Source organism: Plectropomus leopardus, chromosome 21 (genome assembly GCF_026936395.1).
Source record: "Plectropomus leopardus strain MGB_pleo_1.0 chromosome 21, ASM2693639v1, whole genome shotgun sequence".
NCBI lineage: Eukaryota > Metazoa > Chordata > Actinopteri > Perciformes > Serranidae > Plectropomus > Plectropomus leopardus.
This window is the reverse complement of record NC_142196.1, coordinates 22,720,258-22,741,671: the sequence shown is the minus strand read 5'-3', so window position 1 is coordinate 22,741,671 and position 21,414 is coordinate 22,720,258. Positions and strand designations below refer to the sequence as shown.

Here is a 21,414-nt window from a genome sequence, read left to right as displayed (position 1 = left end):
TGTAGTTCTCAGGTGAGGTCAGGGCAGCAGCCAGCATCAGAGAGACACAGCACCAAAAAAATGCAATTAAAGCGAGGTGAAATGACCACTTTCACCAGTGATCATGTTTACAAAAAATAACCTACAATTCTGCAAAGTATACCTTTAAAAATGACAAAAACCCATATGAAAGCGGTTTAGAAAATTGGCAACTCACATATTTTCACACAATTAATCAAAAACGTTCCAAATACCCAACAGGATATCTGCAATTTCCAAATTGCAATTACACAACTAATTTAACAATTTGAATTTTGAGACAGCTTCTTGTGACGGTTTTTTGTTGACGTGGAAAAACTTTTTAATTCCAAAAAGCCACAAACTGACCTCGTTTGTTCGCCTCTCCCACATGTTCTGAGTTTCCAAGAACAGAAAAACAGAATAATGTCTCTATGTGAACCACAACTCATGTTTCAATTATATATAAAGCAAAACAAATATTTCTTTTCCTTACTGCAAGTTTCGTACAACCCTATCTGGTCCGATCTAGCAGTCAGCGGCCATCCACTGGCTGGATGTGTGCTCTCTGGCCTCAACAAGCTCTGGTTTGGCTGTCGTCCCTGGCTGCACAGCTGGGCCCGCTTGTGTCGGCCAGCTCCCCGCTCCCCCGTTGTTTTGGGTTAGATAATGTTATTCTTCAGAGGGCTGGGCCCGCTGCCCGTTCACTGCATTAACCCAGGCGTAATACCTCTCCCTGTGACTCGCTGTTCTTTACCATTTGTGTCACTCTCGCATTTACAAACACCACACCCACATACAAATGTACGAGTATACAAAAATATACAAAAACCCATGCAGATGTGTTGCTTCTTGGCTCTGACATGGAGAGGAAGAGGTCTTTCAAACACTGAGGAGGAGGAGGACTCTGTGTGTTTAGATGGCTATCTATGTCTCTTCCAGCAGAGAAATATGAAAATGGGAGGCACATAATCCTGGCATACTGTTTCCCCCATAGTGTGGGAAGGTCAAAGCACAAGTACACTTTACATAAATCCATAAACTCCGGCTTCCTTCAAAAGAACGTCCTGTTTCAGCGTCGATCTCCTGCTCAAAGACAGCTTTAAGAGAGGAGATGAAGATCATGAAAATAAACTCTGTAATTTGGTCTTTCTTTCTTCCATTCCCACCAAGTAACACTCTGTGCAGTTCACACACTGAACCAGTCCAAACACAACTCCACTTTGAAAGCTTAAACTCTGCTAAAACACCTGCGTACCCGAGTTCTGACCTCTTTGGAATACGTAAAAAACCCACATCCTCACAAACTGTGTCAATAGACTTTGTCAGATGGCGAAACGACTCGTAAGTGCCAGTCTCAAATGGACAGGTCTAATTTCACTAATCGCTGCACTTTGTAAACAGCCACGGCTTTTTGTCAGAAAACTCAGCACACACTGGGAGAGGGCCTGTCAATACACCTTAAAGCGCTCGACATCACACAAACTGTCAAGTCAGCAGTTTGTTTTTGCATGTAAGTAAATTAGTAAATTTCATTTACAGGGAAGGCTTTAAAACCAAGGTGTCTACAGGAATAAGACACTTACATTTAATGTTTTTTAAGATGTATTCAAAGATTACTTTCAAGGCCTAATATTTAGAAAATTAAAGACATATGGCCTGCAGACATCCTGTAGACCAGTGGTTCCCAACAGGTCCATTCACGCGGTCCACATTTCTCCAGTGTTCAAGGTCCAAATATTCAATAGTTTACCACATTTTCAATTTTATTTCACAAAATGTAAACAACATGTCACCTTAGGATAAAAAAGATTAAACATATTGCAATAATAATCAAAAATTGCACTTCAAAATAAAAGCTATGTGCCAAAAATCCACTGTTTTTTAAAATGAAGTGTTTTTTTACAAGGATTAAAAAGATTTTAAAAATGTGACTAATCACGATTAAATAAAGAAATTGTGCGATTAATCTCAATTTAAACAATTAATGGTTTGACGGCCGTACAAAAAGTGCCACATGCAACTGTATAAGTATGCAGAAAACCCAGCAGAGCTAAATTCATGAAGGGCTTCACAATAAGTCACTTCCACGCCTGTAACCTCTGTAACAAGAGGGAGAAATGCCGATGCAGAAACACATGCCTGACAACACCGCTACATCACCACAGATTCACACAAACACACACAGAAGCATACACACCTGGTGTTTTTTCCACCACAGACAGGAAGGTGGTCGAGCACTTTCCACTTTTGTTTCTAGGAATTCCAAATACAAAAATCCACCCAGGGGAAAGAGGATATGTTCTGACCACACAGCAAAAAAAAGTTGATTCAGTGTTTTGTTTTCTTTCTGTAAAACAAGCCAAAATATCCACCAAGGGAATTTGGGTTCAACTGAGGGAACAAGCGACAAACATCTGGAGACAGATGGGGTGATAATAGCCTAAAAAACTGTCTCCGGCTTTAAGAGATGGGTGAAATGAGTCAACTGGCCGTGAATTTGGAGGGTGACGTCTGTTTTTTCAAACCTTTCCAAAACCAAAAAACATGAGAAAGGTGTAAAGACTGGATTAAACTGTTTTTCTACTCCAACATCAGCTGCAATCGCTAGCATTTACAGCTCAAAAGCACACTGACAACAACACTAACTACATTAGTTTGTGGTGTTTCGGGTTAAAAAGCCCTTTTCACAATAATACTCCGAAGTATTCCCCCTCTGTGTGGGAGCCGGTCCTGGATGCTACTCTATCAGAGTTTACGCTAAGGTTAGCTGATTTGGCCAAGTTACAGCCCAGCAACCGGAGCCAACGTTAGAGAGATAGTGTCACATTGTTTTTACACATCTGTTACTCCTCTTCATTTTATAACCACCAAACAACATAATAATGGAATAACTGATCCTGCATTTATCCTTATTCTACTTATAATACAAGAACTGACTCGCTCTACACTGCAATACAAGGAAAATACTGTTCTCTTTTTTGCCTTGAGCATGCAGCTTCAGCCTCTGACTTTTCGCACAGTATCATGTATATAGGCACCAAATTCATATTTAAGAAAAAACATTTAAATTTTTAAAGTTTGACCCTATTTTTCCATGTTATTGTGTTTAAGTGACAACTAGAGCCATTTTTTTTTTAATTAGTCCTGTCTTGTGCAGCAGCTGACAGTCCTGAAACATGTTGTGGGTACGTCAGGATGTTGACTGAAGGAGCCGGGGATTGAACTGCCAACCTACCGATTAGTGCACAACCTGCTCTATCTACTGAGCCACAGCTACACACTGTTCCCCCACTGCCAGTCTACACTGTCATCTGTCTAATAAAGGTGAAAATACTAAAAAAAAAAATAAAAAATTGGCATTTAAAAAAATTGTGCAGCAGTAACTGAGGAGTGCAAACGGTCAGCTTTATTTGGATATCTGCCTAAAAAACTTTGGCTTAAGTTCTGATGTTAAACAACTTCTAACTGGGTGTATAGCATAATAAATAAACAGTCAGATTTACAAACACTCAAACTTAAGATAAAAATCTAGATGGGAAATCTACTTGAGGCCTGGAATAAATGAGAGTAAAATACTTAAAATTAAGCTTTTAGGGAGTTCAGCATAAAGCCTTATGGCACCAAAACTCAAACTGGAAAGGTCAAGAAGTCGTCGAGAGCAGTAAGAAAACAAATAAAGAAAGAAAAGACAAGAGGAAGGGTAGACCTCGAAACAGAGAGAGATGGAAAAAAGAAGAGAAAGACAACACTTTGGACACGGCTTTGTTAAAGAAGGTGGGGCGTTAAAAAGCTCACTGGAGAATTCTGGGGAATTCTGTTTGCTTGTGCTGCATTACGTTCCCTCTGCAGACTTTATGGGAACGAACCAAAATCTGACGCACAAAAAAAAAGGGGAGGGGGGGGGATAAATCTGGTATCTGCAGAGAAAAGTGTTTCTCGTTGAATGAAAAGCAAATATTTGAACAGATGGAAGAAATTTTTTTTGTTGCAGAGGTACCACAGCTTCATAAGCATAACACAAAACGCCTCATTCGGATTTTACCCTTCAACAACTTGCTAAAATACACAGCAGAGGAGAAAGAGATACAGGAAAGGGAGAGACAGAGAGAGGAGGGAGGGAAGAGGAGAGGAAGCGAGATAGAGAGGAAGATTTGGTATGTAGACAACCGCTGTGAAAGGAAATAAACAGATCCATAGTGGACACACACACACTCTGTTTCCATGTTGCCATGATGGACCTACACACTGTATATCAATGTTTATGTTTATTTATGTGTGTATGTACGTCAGTGTGTGCAGGTCCGTCTGTGTGTGTGTGTTTTGTGGAGGTTTGAAGTGTTTCCAGCGGCAACACCCAGCTAGTCAACATGCGGTCAGCAAGCCCCCCCCCCCTTCTCTCTCTCAATCCAAACACCAACAGCCTCATCACACACTGGCCCAGAGTCAAGCAAATAAACTACAGTGCCGAGCGCTAAGGAGGCTGCAGACCCGACTCAGGCACAGAAAACTACACAAAGCTGCAGGATGCACATTTTTTAAGGCTGGAATTTGGGAATTTGACGTATAAATGAGCGTCCATTACTTTCGAGCCTTCGCCGCGGGTTCAAACAGTGCTTATTAAGCCCACTGCAGCCAGGGAGAGCTCTCTGTATTTTGAAGTTTACTGGAGTTGTGGTTTGGTGCTTGTGGGAATTTTCCTGCGCTGGTGCATCGGAAGTGACGCGTTTTACGTCAACCAGCCAGAACTAAAGGAGGCAATAAGAGGAAAAAAAACAAAGCGTATGCTGGTAAATCCTTAAAAACATGTCCAAGAAAAGTTTCTGGGGTGGAAGCTCCACATAAATAAGAAACTTGGCGTTCAGATTAAGACTTAAAGTCAAAAAAAGATTTGAAGAGGGCGCTCCTGGGGTTAAAACAAATCAGCTAATGGGAGGTTTTAGCTTTCTGGGTCTATGTTTGTTTATGTTTTCGATGATCGTACAGGTATTTTGGCGCATATGCTGTTTGCTATGATTGTGAACAGTAGTGTATTGTGTTGTGTTGTGTTGTAATAACCACCTTTGTAGGAATCAGTAGGAAATACCAAAGCTAAATGCTTTTATCCATTTCTGGCTACATGTTGTTTCATAACAGATAAGTCAGGAAAAAACTTTTAATCTCAACCTTTAAGCCAATATGGACAAAATGTCCAGAGGAAGCGTTTGAAAACACTGTTTGAAAACACTTCCTGAACAGAAAGTCCTTTCCAACAGGAAACTAAACAGAAAATGAAACTTATTTCTCTTGAAAGCCAGACAAACAACACAGTAGCTGCTGGTCTACAGCTGCCTCGATCACGTTTGTGTCATTGTGAGACTTCAGAGAATCTGAACTAACCCTTTAAAACACTAATGTTACACAATAACAAACAAACTGACAGATTGAGGCAGTGGTAGACCAGCAGCTCCTGTGTTCAGAGAGGTAAAATTGTTGTTTTTGTCAATGGATTCTGGCTTTGATGAGAGCATAGACAAGTTTGAGCTGTCTGTTTATTAAGTTCATAACATAACATGGGGTGAGTAACTCTTATACAAATGATCAGTATGGGGGTTGAAGTATTCCTATAATATGTGAAATAATTTCTAATCCTTCAGGATGCCTGAAAAAATCACAAGCTTTAAAGATTCAAGTTTTTCACTGGACAGCGACAATGTTACAAAAAGTTATCATTTGAATATTATTCCTACTGTAAATGTTTATTCCCGAGTAATTTAGCTTCATTTGTTGCTATCAGCTGCGGCCCTGCTACCTGTCAGCATCATCACCACCGCCGGCTCTCTGAACCGCTGAGAGGCAAAGAAGAATTTATGAGACCTGGAGGCGAGCCAAGAGACTTCCTGTATCAGCAGGAGGGCTTCTACAGGCGAGGATCATTATTCACCATCTATTGAGCTCTGCAGTGAATGGTTCTCATGCACTTACCACATACTATTTAATGACAGACACGCACACAATCGCACATGAGTTTTACATGACTTCTTTCAGGTAGAGTCACAAAAAGGAATTCAAGCTCAAGAATGTGGAGCCACACAAATCCCCTGTAGGGTTTCCTCTTGCCACAGCAGGGCCTTCGTGTGTGAGAGTTGTTTAATGTTTTGAGGCCTGTGTTGAATGAGACCGATGGACAAGGAGGGGTTAAAAAGGGTGGAGAGGAGGGGGGGGTTAGTGTGAGGAATGTGACACCGAGGGCCAAGAGAGATGATGAGGGACACTTACAGGAATCTCTCAATTTCCCGTTGAGAGGCGTTTAAGAGTCAGAATCATCACAAAGTGCTGCGTTCGCCCTCCTCTAACCCTGGATTCTTCACTTTAACTGTCCACTCGTTTGAGAACCATTCACTGAATCACACCTGGTCGAGCTTTGGGATCATTATGAGCCAAATAAACCGCTAACAATTATATTCTTCTCTCTTTTTCATAATTTTTACAGACAAAAACACTGCTGCTTCTGCCAGAAAGGTTTGTTTTAAAACACTGAGCTTAGATGACGAATTACAAAAGCTTATAAAACTGGGGCAGTGATACTTATCTTGCTGCACATTGGCCACATTTACCCCCCCAACCATTCTCTAATCCACAATAAAAATGAAGTGATTCACACTGGAATTCTTTATACTTAATAAACTATATAAGGTGCCACAGTGTATAAAACAGCATCAAAACAGAGCTTGTTCATCAAAAAAAGTGCCAGTTGAAGATCCCCTACACCTAATGTCCTAAAATTCTAGAAATGTCCTTAAATCTTAGAAACCTCGCTAAATCCTGTAAACGTCTTAAATCCTAGAAATAGCCTAAAATCTTAAAAATGTTCTAAAATCCTAGAAATGTTCTAAAATTCTAAAAATGTCCAAAAATCCTAGCAATGGCCTAAAATCTTTGGAATGTTGTCAGATTCAAGAAATGTCCTTAAATCAGAGAAATGTCCTAAAACCCAAGAAATATGTACAGTATGGGGCTGCTGCGATTGGCCCCTGGCCTCCTTTCATTTTGCAAAAGTGGCCGACAAACAAAGCAAGTTGACTATCTCTGAACTGGCATGCAGGAAACCAAAGAGGTGAATATCTATATAGATAGGAATTGAATAGATTTATTCTTTAAGACCCTTCTGTTGCTGTTCAGTCTTTGCGTCTGTTTCTGAGAGCGCGCGTACACATGCTTTGTGTTTCTATATGCCACACAGTCTTGAGGTGCAGGGCTGTTTAAGAAGCACAGCAGAGCAATCCTCCTGCAGTCATGCTGGGCTGCAGACGTGAGCAGAATACTGAGGGACCGGAATGACGAGCTGGATGCTCTGAGGAATGCCGAACCTTGCCAGGCTCACAGCAAAGCTCCGACTGCCACTCTGAACAGCAAAGCTTTAAACAACAAAGTGCAGCACGACACCCCCTGTCTGCAGAAAAGACAGTTCAGCTGCAACATGCTGTTTACACTGGATTCAGCACCATTCCTGGGCCAGATCTGTTCATTTTTAAAGCTATTATTGGGATTGAATTGCCAACGCTAATGAAGTGTTTAGACCGAGATACAAAGAAAATGCATGTTTCAATCTAGAAGGAGTGAGAATACATTAGAGTAATGGACTGTCAATCCTAATTTGTTCCCTATTCTGAGTTACTGAAGAGAGTAAATGGTTTTTGTGTGGTTCTCATTGCCACACCTGAGGTCCCTGAGCACAGAGTGCATCTCTCATGTATGCAAAATATAAAATGAAATAAAGAAAAATATAAGGATTGTTTTTTCAACACTCACCTCGGCTGCCATTCTCCTCATCCTGAAAGAAAAAAAGAGAAAACAGAAAATATGTCAGATTTAATTTTTTTATCACTCTTTTGCATCAGTATACTCACATTAATCTTCAATGTACCTTGTAAATATATGTTAAAAGACTGTTATACATCATGTGGTACATAAAAAAAATGATGATTTTTTTCACCCCACTTAAAAATCCTCCCACAACTACCAACACCATGGACAAAGTTTCAATATCTATTAATCATTTCAGTCAGTGATTTAGAAAAAAATGCTAAATATTTGCCAAAAATGACAAATTCCAGCTTTTCTTTGTTTTATATCACTGTGAATTTGATATATTCAGGTTTTTGACTGTTGGTTGGACAAAACACGCAAACTAAAGACATCACTCTGGCCTCAAAGAATTACATTCATGCTAATAATGTTAGCATACTGCAGCTCCAGAGTAACTCTCAGCACTGAGCGAAGGATGAGATAATCCTCAGAGAGAAAGTTAAGTGTTCATCATCATTTTAACCCAACTACATGATTAAAACTGTCGAGGCAAAAGAGACACAAGAGGGGACAAGACACATGCGACCAAAAGCCACTTCAGAGCCATATTTGTGTTTTTTCCATTTCCTCAACACATAAAACTTTAATTTCCCTCCGAGCCCGGGTTAAAATCCACACGCTCCTTCTTTAATCCACCTCCCCCCACTCACACATATGTTCTCCGCTGTATCCGTAAAGACTTCGTGCTCTCCCAAGGCTTTCCTTAAGACGCTCCGACCCTCTCCAAGCTAACCCCAATATCCTCAAACTGCGATTAATCAAGAGCTCCAATCCAAGACCCTGAAAGTAATTACAATGAAATGTGATGAATGTACAAGGATGAGATTTTTTTTACTTTACCCTCCCCTTGTCAGTTTGGGTTATGTAATGGGAGAACTGGTTCAGGTTTACTGTGAGTGTGACCTGACGGATTGAAATTTAAAGCTCCAGTTTGAATATTTCCCAGAATCACGTCTTATGATAAGAAGCCCACAGCCCACAGACTCAGGACAGTCAGTTACAAGACGGACAAAATGTAGCTTCAGTTTTGTAATTCAGTGTATAAATGTTTTTGGATTAATTACATGAATAAATTAGGAGTGAAATCTGTATTTTCAGGAGCTGCCAGTGTTTTTAGACTGCCTTTGTTTTGCAATGTATGCATCTTGAACCGCTTGGCTTTTTAACAACTTGAAACCTGAAATCGGCTTGATTTCTTTCAAAAACATGGAAAGCATGCAATGGGCAACTCAGCAAGAAATTAGTAAAAAGGAACAAGAAAATTATGTAAAATTAGATAAAATAACCAAAACAAGAAACAACCTGAAAAAGTGCTGAAATAAGATAAAAATTATATATATAATTTTTTTAAATGTTTTTTTTCAGTTTGTGAAGTTGCTTATTACCTTTTTTCACATGTTTTTGAAAGAAATCACACAAATTTGCTCAATGTTTGAAAGGTTTAAATGTTCAGGAAAGGCACAAGAAAACTGATGACCATCAAAGTTCTGAAGGTTTGAGCAAACAAACTTGCTCATGTCAGTTCAATTTCATTCCACAAAAACCTTTTCTATCCTTAATTAAGTTGCAGCAAGATCGCAAAGTGGCCAATGATCGTCTTAAAAGTGGACAAAACAAGACAGTGATACCCACAAAGGCTTTTAGGAAAAACTGTCTTTCTCTTCTGCAATATAAATGTGTGAAAATCTTAACTGTCATGCCACAGTGTCTCTTACAACATGCAGAACTGAAGCCAAAAGCTATAAACAGAAAGCACTATGATAACTTTGCAGGAAATCCTTCTGTGCAAACTGAGGAGGCTGTCAAAATACACTTCTGAGAAAAGTAAACCCAATTTATCCTGAATTATCACTAAGAAAAACGTCTCAGGAGGCGACGATAAGCTTTGAGACTTGAAACACCGGCACATTTCCCCATTAAAGGCAGCCCTGTCGTATTTACCCAGAGCCCTTTAGTGTGTGTTAGTCTGTGCCCATTAAGAGCCGGAAGTGCTGTGACGTTCAGGATTAATACCAAAGGGCAGATTGGTGCTGATGTTATCCAGAGGATGGCTGGCAGATGTCCCAGGTGGGATGATACAAGTCAGAGAAGCTCTCAAAAAAACCTTTCTGCATTACTGATGTGACGTGCAAATTAATACAACAATGCAACTAGAACACCAAACTGCTCTTAAGTCTGGTATCACTGTTAAACTATTAAACCCGAACTCTAGTCCAATTCTGTACAGCAAGCTTATCCCAGCAGGTGTAAGCATGGTAAAGTGACAAAATTAAAGATACCAGTATCCAGGTTTCCTGGTAATGGTTATATTTGAGGATTTTTAAGGCTTTTGAGTGCCGAACAGACTTAAGTTTAAGACCAAATTTAATTTTAAGACCAAGTTTTATTTTGCCCAAATATTTATCGTAACATTAAACACGATGTTTTTTTTTTCAAGTGAAAAAGTTAGAAGATCTTTATCAAATGTTGATAGAAACAACCCTTGAGGAAATATCTGGCATTTCAGATGAAGCGTTTTGAATTTGCAACCGCTCGAATCCGCACTGCAAAATAACCTCATTTCCATGGAAGCAACAACTGAGAATAGCGAGTATTGTAGCGTTTGATGCCAGCTGCAGTTTTTTTTAAAACCAAGCTGAAATAATGAAAACTGTAAACTAAACTTAAAGAATCGTTACTTGTATTGTGTTAACGCATATCGAGGACATCATTAAAAGAAATATTTGAAATGGGAATACATAATCGGGAAAACACTTCCTCAGCACAAAGGAAATAAGGGAGTTTTTAACAGCTGGAAAGATTTATATGTGCTGAGTGGTGATTTAACAGCTTCAGGAAGATCTCAAAACAGCAAAAACATGATAAATATGATCAAAAAGTTCATACTGTGTGTAATTAGTAAGTAGTGTGGAACTGGGACACGTCTCTTGTGTCCTACCAGCACTAAATACTGAGGTGTTTGTTTAAGACCGAGTTCAAACAGCAGCTGAAAGTCACCATTCTGATGATGTTTTACCCCTCGTGTCACACAAATCAGGCGTCGTCTAATCACTGCAGACACTAAAAACCATAATAAGGACACATTTTGTGATAATGATCCAGGACACTGACCAGTAGTTGTAATTTTTGGGCCCTTGACAGCGAGACCAGAGTTAGCACAGAGGACAAAATAACCAAAGAGACTGGTAATCTAACAGTAATGAATCTGTTGCAGTTGTATTTAAATGTTTATTCTAATTCAATGTTTGGGAAATGGGTTGCATCCTAGAGTGCATTTGAAGAGTTTATAGCATTAATTTTCTCTACTTTATCAAATGCATATTGTACAGTTGTTACTTGGGTAATGTCAGTCTAAAAAAATGTGTTTTTCCTTAAATTATTTACATCAAAATTAAGTTTTATTTGAGTTTCTGTCCTTTGCTCTGCCTGAGTCTAATATTATTTCATCTGTTTCTCATATCATGTCTTTATAAGCAAAGATTTTTATGACGGCATCTAAAATTATGCCAGATCCTCCTTGAGGCCTGACGCTTACATCACTTAATTCAACAAAACTTTATTTACTTTACATGTTTTCTTACATCAACTGTCAGAATTTCATGCTTGTTTTAAACAGTTTCTCCGCTCTAAATTGCATTAGATGGTGTGAAAATCATTTGTTTTGTTATATTTTGGTCTTAGTGTCATTAGAGGGGTAAGAGACGCTCTGTCACCTTCAGAGAGTTGTGGACGGCAGACTCAGGCGGGTAGACGATGAAGTGTCGCAGCGTGAAGCCGAAGCCCTGGGAGGTTCGGCGCAGGTGAAGCGTCTTGGGCCCCGGCCAGGAAAAAGGCTCCTCCTCTGCCCCGGGAGAAGCCACGGCCGACGCCTCGCTCTGATCGCGCCCATCCTTCTGCTTGGCCTGAAAGGAGGAGAAACAAACAAACAGGTACGTCAGTGGTGATCTTCAGGACATAAACTGCGGTGTTGACAAACAGGACGTGGAGAGAAGACGAGCAGGAGAAATGAGAATGTTGATCCCACTCTCGTGTCTCTGTGGTAAATACACGCTCAGCTACCAAAAACAGTTTATAATAATAATACATTTTATTTGTAGGCGCCTTTCAAAACAAGCAAGGTCACCTTACAAGGTCGAGCTAAAAAAAACCACCGGACAGAACCCGACCACAAACACAGTTTCTCTGTTTCCAACCTTTATGCTAAGCTACGCAAACCTAAATGATGTAATGCTGCATGAAACTGAAAAAAAAAACACCTTGTTTTCTTGTGACTTTTTTAAAGCAATGTCTACTTGTGTTGTCTCATCACAGCTTATGATCTTAGTGTAAAATGTAAGCAGTTAAACCAAGTAATACTGCTGCTTTCTTAAATTCAAAAGACTGTATGTATTATCAAGAGAATAAACATAATCTTGTGAAACAAAAACTTTTTTCCTTTCTTTCCCCTTAAATCATCATCACTTCATGCAAAATTCATCTTTGGACCCCTCAGGCAGTCTTAACCACCCAGTTTTGGCACCCCTGCTGTGGATGATGCATCGCTCCACAACAAAGAAATCAAATGTGGCTGTAAAAACAATGACGCACTGATAGTGAAGATGCCATTCCACGTGTTCACTGTTAAAAATATGACAAAAAAGTACAGTCACTTCACCCCTGGAAATTGTGTAAAGAAGAGTGGTTTTGCTAAAATAACGAAAGTGTGTTTTCACAGATGAAACAGCCCATGGCTCAGCATACAACGTATTAATCAACTTGATTTAAAAACACAAGAAATCCCCTGATGGTGATTCTTCACAGTTAAGGTTATGTTGTTTTTGCTGAGGTGTCAATTTGTGGTCAAGGTTTTCACTTTTGGGAATTAGAAAAAAGATTAACAGGAGGGTTCATTGTTGAAAAATAAATAAATAATGACATATTGGTTGTAGAGACGTAACCTGCACAAAAATGCACGTTTTTGACCTGCAACCTTTCTGCTCTGTCATTATAAACATACATTTTGTGGAATGATACAACCAAAACGATCTATTTAAATGTTAAATGGAAGGAATATGAGACAGTTACCTTCCTAAAACCACACTAACATATGACAAATACGTAAACACAAACCAAAACCACCCATATCCAACACATCATTGGTTCGTCACAGGATTATTCTGATGATTAATTTTGCCATTTTCTGGACTTTTCTGTAGCTTAAGTTCACATTCATGAAGTCTTGCAGAGCTCAAAATATTCCCTGACTCTTAATGCCATCACCAGTTAAACAAAAATGGTCTCAAATACCAACAAACTGATCTCTGCTACTGCCCTGTGTGTTGTAGATCACATCCACTAGAAGCTGTTGAATAAGACACCAAATGAGTGCCAGCTTGCACATACAGAAAAAATAATATTTCAGTCAGCCAGTATCCTCAGATGAAAACTGCTGGTGACAGGGGCCAAAAATGCAGTCAAATAATTTTGTTCCTAACTTGTGGTTAATGTCAGTGATTGCAATATCTGTCAAAATAATCAGGATTGTCATTTAAGCCACATTTGTGCTGCCCTGAGCTCCACACAGCCATACATATGGCTTCAGTTATTGCACATTTGGGCTTTGCGGGACTATTTGGCATGTTTGCACGATGACAGACTTATCTTCTACATTCCTACTGTGACTAACACACGGGATAAAAACAAGCCTTAAACGCTAGCAGCTCTCGGCTTGCGTAACATCACATTCATGCCGACATCACACAACGCGTGCTCAACATCAGCAGCAACATTTTAAATGTTCTATAACAGAAACGTGTTTACGTTGACTCGGTGTCAAGTGGCAAGCTGAAAATACAGTGAGTCACCACAGTTTATGTTCATGACTCTTTTCCCAAAGATGATGTTACAAAATACACAGAAATACACACACGCAGAGAGTACGGGTGGTCACTTATTACATCTACACATAGAGATTGCATAATGATGTGAGGCTCAATATTTTGTTGTAGAGCTTACATCATAGATAGATCTTGGTATATTTTGTTTCGTCCAACTAACAGTCAAAAACATTTAATTTATTATCACTGAACAAGAGAAACTCAAAGTATTTACATTTGGAACCAGAACAGAAACTATTGTCAGTGATTTCCCTCCATTTTTACTTTTATTAAATAACTGCAATGATTAATTTATTATCAAATGAGTTGACGATTAATATTCTGTTGATTACACCAATCCAGTTGAATTCTGCATGACCTTGCAATTTTGCCCAATCAGCTCAATTTTTCCACATAGTTTACATCATCGTAGTTTCCTGTGACTGAAAACAATCATAGCACTTCCCGGCATAACAGCACCAAACTAATTTCCTTGTTTTTTGGCTGTGAAAATGCAGAGATCTGCGACACCAAAGTCTCACATTTACTGGCAAAAAAGACTGCTCTCCCCAAGAGTGAAGCTAAAACATCTCAATCGCCCTGTCGTGGCTGCCTGCAGTGAAGGTCATAAACGTGTACTGCAGGTGCCATAAACAGAAGGTACCCTTCAGGTCATTTTCTCTCAAAGTTGGTTTCTGTCATGTTAGGCTGCTGTTATCACCAGATGTTTGTTCAAGTCTTTGATTTTCTGATAAGTTTGTTTTTTATTAGTTATTTGATGCTATTAAAAGGGATTTGACAACATGATTGACAGCTGTGCTGCTTGCGATTGGTCAGGCAGGCGTGTGGGCAGGAACTCGATGCTGAAGAGATCGCTCCTGCACAGACTCTGAAGTCACAGGCAGTGTCCGTATTTGGGATACGTTAGCTGGATTTTTGTACAGTGGGAAGAAGTGGAGGCGTGTCGTCCATCTTTATAGACAGTCAATGGGCAGAACACCAACAACATCAATTGACGAATGCTTTTTGACCCCAAACTTCACCTGAAGAACGACTTTGACAAAAGACGAGACAAATCACCATAACAGAGGCTGTTGCATCCACATCCATGAACAAATCAAGGTGAGTTAGATTAAATATGCAGATTAGTGCTGACATTGGTGTGATGTAAATCACAAGCTCAGAGCAGTGCAGTTTTAATCTCTTTGAAACAAGTGGCCTATAACTTTGATAAATTACATTAAAAAATGCCAAAATTTTGGCATTTTTTAGTTGCTCCAGCAATTTCCCTGCAAAAAATATCACAATTATTTAGAAAAGTTGCCATGAAATCAGGCATTTACGGCTGCAATGTTATCAAAAAAGCTTGTGAAACCCTGAAGGGGCTGATTAATGAAGAGAAAAACTAGTAAATCCATAGCTGCAGTAGTATAAACAAGCATCATTTTCTTTAAGACACTTTTTTGGCAATTTAAGTCAAAAACTGTCAAGTGTTGCAATAGTCCAAACATACAAGACCACAAAAACACTCCTGGAAAACATTATCCAAGACTTTAAATCAATTTTGAATCAACTTTCCCAAGCATTTTAAAAATGGTACAACCCAGATGTATTATTAATCTAAAGGTACAGCAGGAAATCTTAATCACGATGTCTCTATCTTGCTCCATCACTGAGAAACACTCTGTACTCTCCCGCTACTGCGAGCTGTCTGAGCAGCGAGACTTCTGTCACATCCATCATCAAAGTAATGACAGAGCTGAACCGCTGCACCACAGGGCGTGCGTTAGCGGTTATTGCTAACACTACCATAGTGACTCGGAGCTATGAGAGCCTGCCAAGAGTTTGAGCCTCAACCCCGATCTCTCTTCAGGCTCTTCTCCTACCAAAATACATCTTAGGTGTGGATCCAAAACAAAGACATTCTCTCCACCACCCCTCAGGCTTCTCTATCCGCACCTCTCCTCGGCCTGTCTGGGAGCAGCAGATGTAGGGGCCTCCAGAGAGCGGGATGGGTGTGGGCTTAATGGTATGACTGGTGAAATCACCAGCAATACCCAGTGGTGTGGAGCTGGACATGAGCCACAGTCCACATTGTAACAGAAAGAGGACGGGAAAGCTGACAGTCCAGCTCAGCTGTTTGTTTTGATTTCACGCTTAAAATTTAATGCTGTATTATGCAATAGCTAAGCCGTTTGGCTCAAATGCCCCGTGGAAGAGGCACACACACACACACACACACATTTTCCGTCTCTTGCTATATATAACATGTTGAATTATACAGCAAGAGAGCAGCAGCATAGCACAGTGTGGAGGGAAACTGCAGCTGCCTCAGTCAAAGACATTCAAAAAGGCACAATACTGTAAATCTGCTCCAAACAAGTTCACACAATTACCTGACACTCAATTATGCATGCAATCTGTTCATCAAAACAGTCACCATTATGTGCACGCTGAGGGTTTGATCTGCGTGCTGCCATATGGTGCCATGGCCTGCGGGATGGAGCATTTGCATGCCTTCTTTATGTATATGAGATGGATTTGAATGGCATTACTTGTGGACTTTTCTTCCACGCTATTTCTTTTTTCAAATGTGTGAGTCACTCCTGAGTTGTCTGACCTCATGGATCTAACTCTTTCACTCCCTCTCGTCTTTTCTTTCCAAACTTCTCTCCCTGTCTGACCACAGACTTTAACATTAGTCACCCTCATTCACTTTACTTAAAGGAAAATGTGCCTCAAATTCCTGATTTGGTCCATCACTGCACATTGACTTCCCTCCCTTCAGCTCCAGTCCATGCTTGAAACAGTAACAGCAGAGGAAGAAAATTTAAAATGCACACAGCTAAAAAATAAACTATCTGACTCCAAGTGTCAGTCTGACACTATAAATGAAACCTAAAACCCAAACACATGCTCGCATTACAAAAGAAATCGGTCAGTGAAACAGGACTACCCGGCCGCAGGAGAGCAGGATGACGCACACGAAATTCCTCAGACAGCACAACAAAGTGCAGCCGCCCCTCATCTCTCCTCCCAGATCAAATGTAAACCTGTATGCATCTGCCAGACACTGATACTTAAGCAGGTCAGGGTATCCCAAAATGCCTCAAACTTGCCTCCGCAAAATGTCATTTCACAAGGATGCTCTCCATCTTTCACGCACGACCGTCCTTACCCGAGATCGGACGCAGTTCTTCCTGGATGCCTCTCTGAGCCGAGCCCAGGACACACTGCGATTAGGACTGGTGAGCCCCAGTTCCACCTCTCCCCAGTAAGCTCTGGCCAAAAGTTGGAACCAGAGGCAGTACGGCTCCGACAGGCAGCCATCCACGCCAGCCAGGCGAGCCCAGGGACATCCTCCAGATGACGGGGAAGGAGAGAGGGAGCAGCATCCTTCTGCGTTCACGTCCACATCCCGTAAGTCCGGGTGATCCTTCAGAGGAACCGGCTTACAGCCTGGAGGAAGCCCGTTCCTCTGGGCCAGCATTGCATAGCCAGGTTTAAGGTGGTGAGATCAAACGGCAAAATAGATGAAAACTATCCTCAAAAATGCTCCACTTTTGGCGTCTTTGGTTCCTCTTTTCTACGTGCTATACTCCAAGTTCTACTCCATTCTGCGTCCTCTTCCTTGCTTGCTGCGTCCTCAACTGTCTATTCTGGTTGTGGAGAAACGGGGCTGTTCTTCTGGGCGTCCCACACACACATGATGTTTCCACTCAGCCTGAGAGGAGAGCACAGCGGCTGAGTGCACTGCAGAGAGCCCGGGCCGACTGACTGACGCACCCACCCACTCACCACACAAAACTCTCTCTGAAGTATGCACACACACACATATTCACATACACACACCAGGCGGCCTCAAGTGCTTCCTTTCCTGTCTCCTCCATCTCTCTCTAACTCTCCTCCTCTATCGCCAGCCTTTAAAAGTTTCAGCTGCTCGCCAACTGACTCACGTGTCGTGCTAATCAATAAATCATAAGAACAAATGAAAGCAGAAGACGAGATGCACACACACGCACAGGTCGAAGGTACGTTAAATATGAGGAACATTCGAGAGTTTTTTGGGCAGGAAGCAAAAGCAGAGCAAAGCTGCTATCTGCCCGGAGACGGGAATAACTTGGATTGTTTTCACAGCCGGTGGAAGAAGTCAAGTGGGGCTAATACAGATAAGGACGCATATGGGTTCTGTGAAATCTATAAGGCACAAAAATGCACAGCCGACCCACCCACCTTCACATGCCTGCAGCTCATGTGGAAACTACAAAGACCTGACGCCTGGGTGGCAGGCTCTGTGGTCAGGCAGACTACCGAGAGCTGCATAAACACAGAGTAACTCCTGTATGTTTATTTATTTGTTTGTTTAACACAGTCCATATTAATAAACAGAGTTGCTTATGTAAGGATAAGCAATGCAACAGATGTAATGCAGCCCTGGTTCCTGCTTAAGCTTTTAACCATTTTTTATCATATTTAGGGCACACTCTGTCTTAAGTAACTTACATGCCACATTTTTTTACAAATGTGATGAAGTACCTTAATTTCACGGTTATTTCATTCACTGAATTAGCAAAAAACAAACATTTCCATCTGTTTTTTCAACTTCATTTACAGAACGTTTATGATATAAATATATATATATATATTACATTTACAATCTAAAATAGAATTAACTATGATGGACCAACACGCCTACAGTCCACCCAGGTCCAGATGTTTACATCTATGCTGTCTGATTAGACTTTTGCTCAAGATTGTCTGGATTACAGACTGCTTGATAGACAGCTCCCTCGCTAGTTTGCTGCATCTGTTAGGGTGGGACAATTGTTGTCGTTATCATTGTTCAACCCAGTAGGGAGAACAAATGTTGGCTTTTGCACATTTCTGCAAACAATGGTTATGTAACATTTGTATAGTCCTTTTGCATTATTCAGTAAATGCTGAAATGTTTCATTTTGCAATAGGTTTCAGTTTTATGTTGTGAAACGCAGCAGTTAATGTGTAGTTATGTTCGCGCACACAAAAAAAACGATTATGGTAATGGTTAAGAAAAGATTATGTTTTGGCTTAATTTCCCAGTTTGGTCATCACAACCACCGCTGAAAAGTGTACAGACCTCGCTTACAATAATACCCAGCTGCTGTTGCCACACGGCTGGAAATGTCACTATGTCTTGTTAAAAAGTGATCTGCTGCTTGGCAGCCGTCTCACCTAAGTGTCGCGCCATCCATCATCCCCTCCTCTTCCTAATGACAGACTCAGCTCAGATACATGTAGTCCAGACTGGGAACTTTAGAAACAATGATATGATACAAGAAACATTAATATGAAATATAGAAACGTAACATATCTGTGCTCTGTTGAAACATACAATGCCAACGTTTATTCTGGCAACTGCAGCGTTGTTTTTAGTTCATAAGGAAGATTTTGTAGATTGAAAAATTGCCTTAAAAGGAGAAAAATGGGAAATAAACTATTTAATTGGAACCTAACAGTGTGGAGACCTCCTTTGTGCCGTGTAGTGACATCACTTATTTCCCAGCAGAGGTCCAAACCAACTTCAACATGACTTCAATCTTACTAGGAAGAGTGGTTAGAAACATATCTGTGGGCGTGTAAGACCTTTAACCCTTTGAAACCTGAACATTAATTTCTTTCAAAAAATGGGGAGAAGGCAACAAGCAACTTAACAAAACATGGCCCAAAAAATAGTGAGAAATCAATAAGAAATTACAAAAATTACCTGAAAATAAGAAAAAGACAGATTAGCTAACAATAAAAATAAAACATACAAAAAATGACCACCAAAAAAGAAAAAAAAGATAATTTAAAAATAAAACTAAAATAATGAGAAATATAGTTTTCTGAACATTTTGGTGGGTTATTTTTTAAAACTATTTTTAGGGGCATTTTCTTGTCAACTTTTACTTGTTTCTTGCAATTTGTGGGACATTTTTTGCTCATGCCTTTTTCCCACGTCTTTGAAAGAACATAAACCAATCTGAACAGGTTTCAAAGGATTAAATAGCTTGTGAAAGTCATCTGAACGCAGCACAAGGAAAATGATGTGGATCCAGTTTTTCTGAGGGTTAAGAAAAGTAAAATAATACAGTTCACCCCTTGTTGAACTCAATTTCAGGTTTCATGTGTCAACAAGGAGTATCTTGCTTTGTCAAGAAGTCAGCGAACAATATTTTACAACAAACAAGCTCTTAAACTATGTTGACTGTGTGAAATAATGGGACAAAATCTATAGACAACCGTAACCAACCCAAAAAATTACATGTTCGATCCCTAAATCTGTCACATAATGGCTAAAATCACTTTGACCATGACTGCGAAACTCCACGTCCCCACTCAGCACAATCTGCTCTGAATCACAGCCTCATGTGAATCTGAACTCCACCACCTGCACCCACCAATTCCCCGCTCACACTCGCCTAGTAGTGTTACGTAATCGTCCGGCCATGCCACCAGGGAAAACCTCCTCAATTCGTCCAGGTAAACAAAGCTCCACAGAGGCTTGGCAGCTGCCTTTATTTCAGGAGCAGTGAGAGAGTTGGGAGCAGGATGGACTCAGTGTTGATACCTTTTAGAGTGCAGGGCCAAAACATCAATTTAATATTTAATCACATTTTCATCTCTGGGCTCTCTGGAGCTTTCGTGCTGCAACGTCAGGACTCCGTGCTGCCATTTGGCACGTTACTAAATGTTGAATAAGTGTGTTTCTCGAGGACAATGTGCTGTCCATTTTCAATTTCATTCCGTCACTATATCTCCTGCTCGAGTTATTAGTTAACAGTTTACTGCTTCACTTCCAACGTGTGTCTGTCAACAGCCGCTGCGGTTTGTAGAGTCGCTCCGGCTGAGAGCGTCTGCTAAACGGCGAAAACGTAAATACCAGTCTATTTTGATTCTTGAGGAATATTTGCCATCCGAGACGGCGGCGACCATGAAAACAACATCAGGAACCCAGTGGTGGAATGTTCCCCTCTCAGCGTTTTGTTATGAGCATCTTGTTACCACATTCACTCGGCTCAATATAGCATGTGGTGTTCTGTATGGAAAAGACGGCAGAAATAGACGTCGCCAAACACAGCAAGTTGAGACACTGGACCTGCTGAAGCCAAAACAAGGATTAAGTCTCTTAAGAATGGTTATACATGGAAACTGTAAGTAATAAGTGAATTTACACGAGTGTTACAAGCCCACATCACTATAAGAGGTAGATTTCCGGCCAAACAATACATCTTACCTCCACTAACACATTTCAGACTGTTGCAGAAAACATATATGTCTCTAAATTCCTGTAAATCTAAAACACATGATAAGAGAAAAAAAGGATCCTTGACAGGAATTCCTGTTGGTCAGGAAGTGGATTTGGTGCCATGCAGACACAAAAACTAGACAGGCTGCCCCAGAAATATTGTGGCGTTGTCATGGCAATGAACCACACCACAACAATGTCGGCCGCTGGACTGGGGTGTTCGCTGCGGGCGCTCATGTGATTTGTTTTGTGTGTGTTTCCATGTTTATGTAAAGATCGGTGTGTCTAAAGGCGAGAGCAAACAGCGTTGAAGATTTGAGAGCTGCCAAACATTATTAGAGGTGAGGCTATATTATAATATCATATATTATATATATATGAGGCTATATTAAAGGTGCATTTTGTAAGATCTGGGCATAAATTTTAGTTTAAAACATTTAAAAAAAT

General features: G+C 40.4%; 1 protein-coding gene across 10 annotated transcripts in view; it reads right to left on the bottom strand.

The window, feature by feature from the left end:
* Positions 1–21,414, bottom strand: part of arhgap21a (Rho GTPase activating protein 21a) — a 99,929-nt gene that overhangs the window by 34,186 nt on the left and 44,329 nt on the right. For 3 of the 10 annotated variants that reach the window (XM_088071772.1, XM_088071771.1, XM_088071773.1), the window contains 2 exons: positions 11,559–11,747; positions 7,789–7,810 (listed from right to left, as the gene is read on the bottom strand). In XM_088071772.1, coding sequence (XP_087927898.1) covers positions 7,789–7,810; positions 11,559–11,747 — 211 coding nt within the window. Of the gene's footprint in view, positions 1–7,788; positions 7,811–11,558; positions 11,748–16,878; positions 17,492–21,414 lie in introns of those variants that run through there. The other 7 variants (XM_088071765.1, XM_088071767.1, XM_088071766.1 and 4 more) reach the window with 4 other exon arrangements.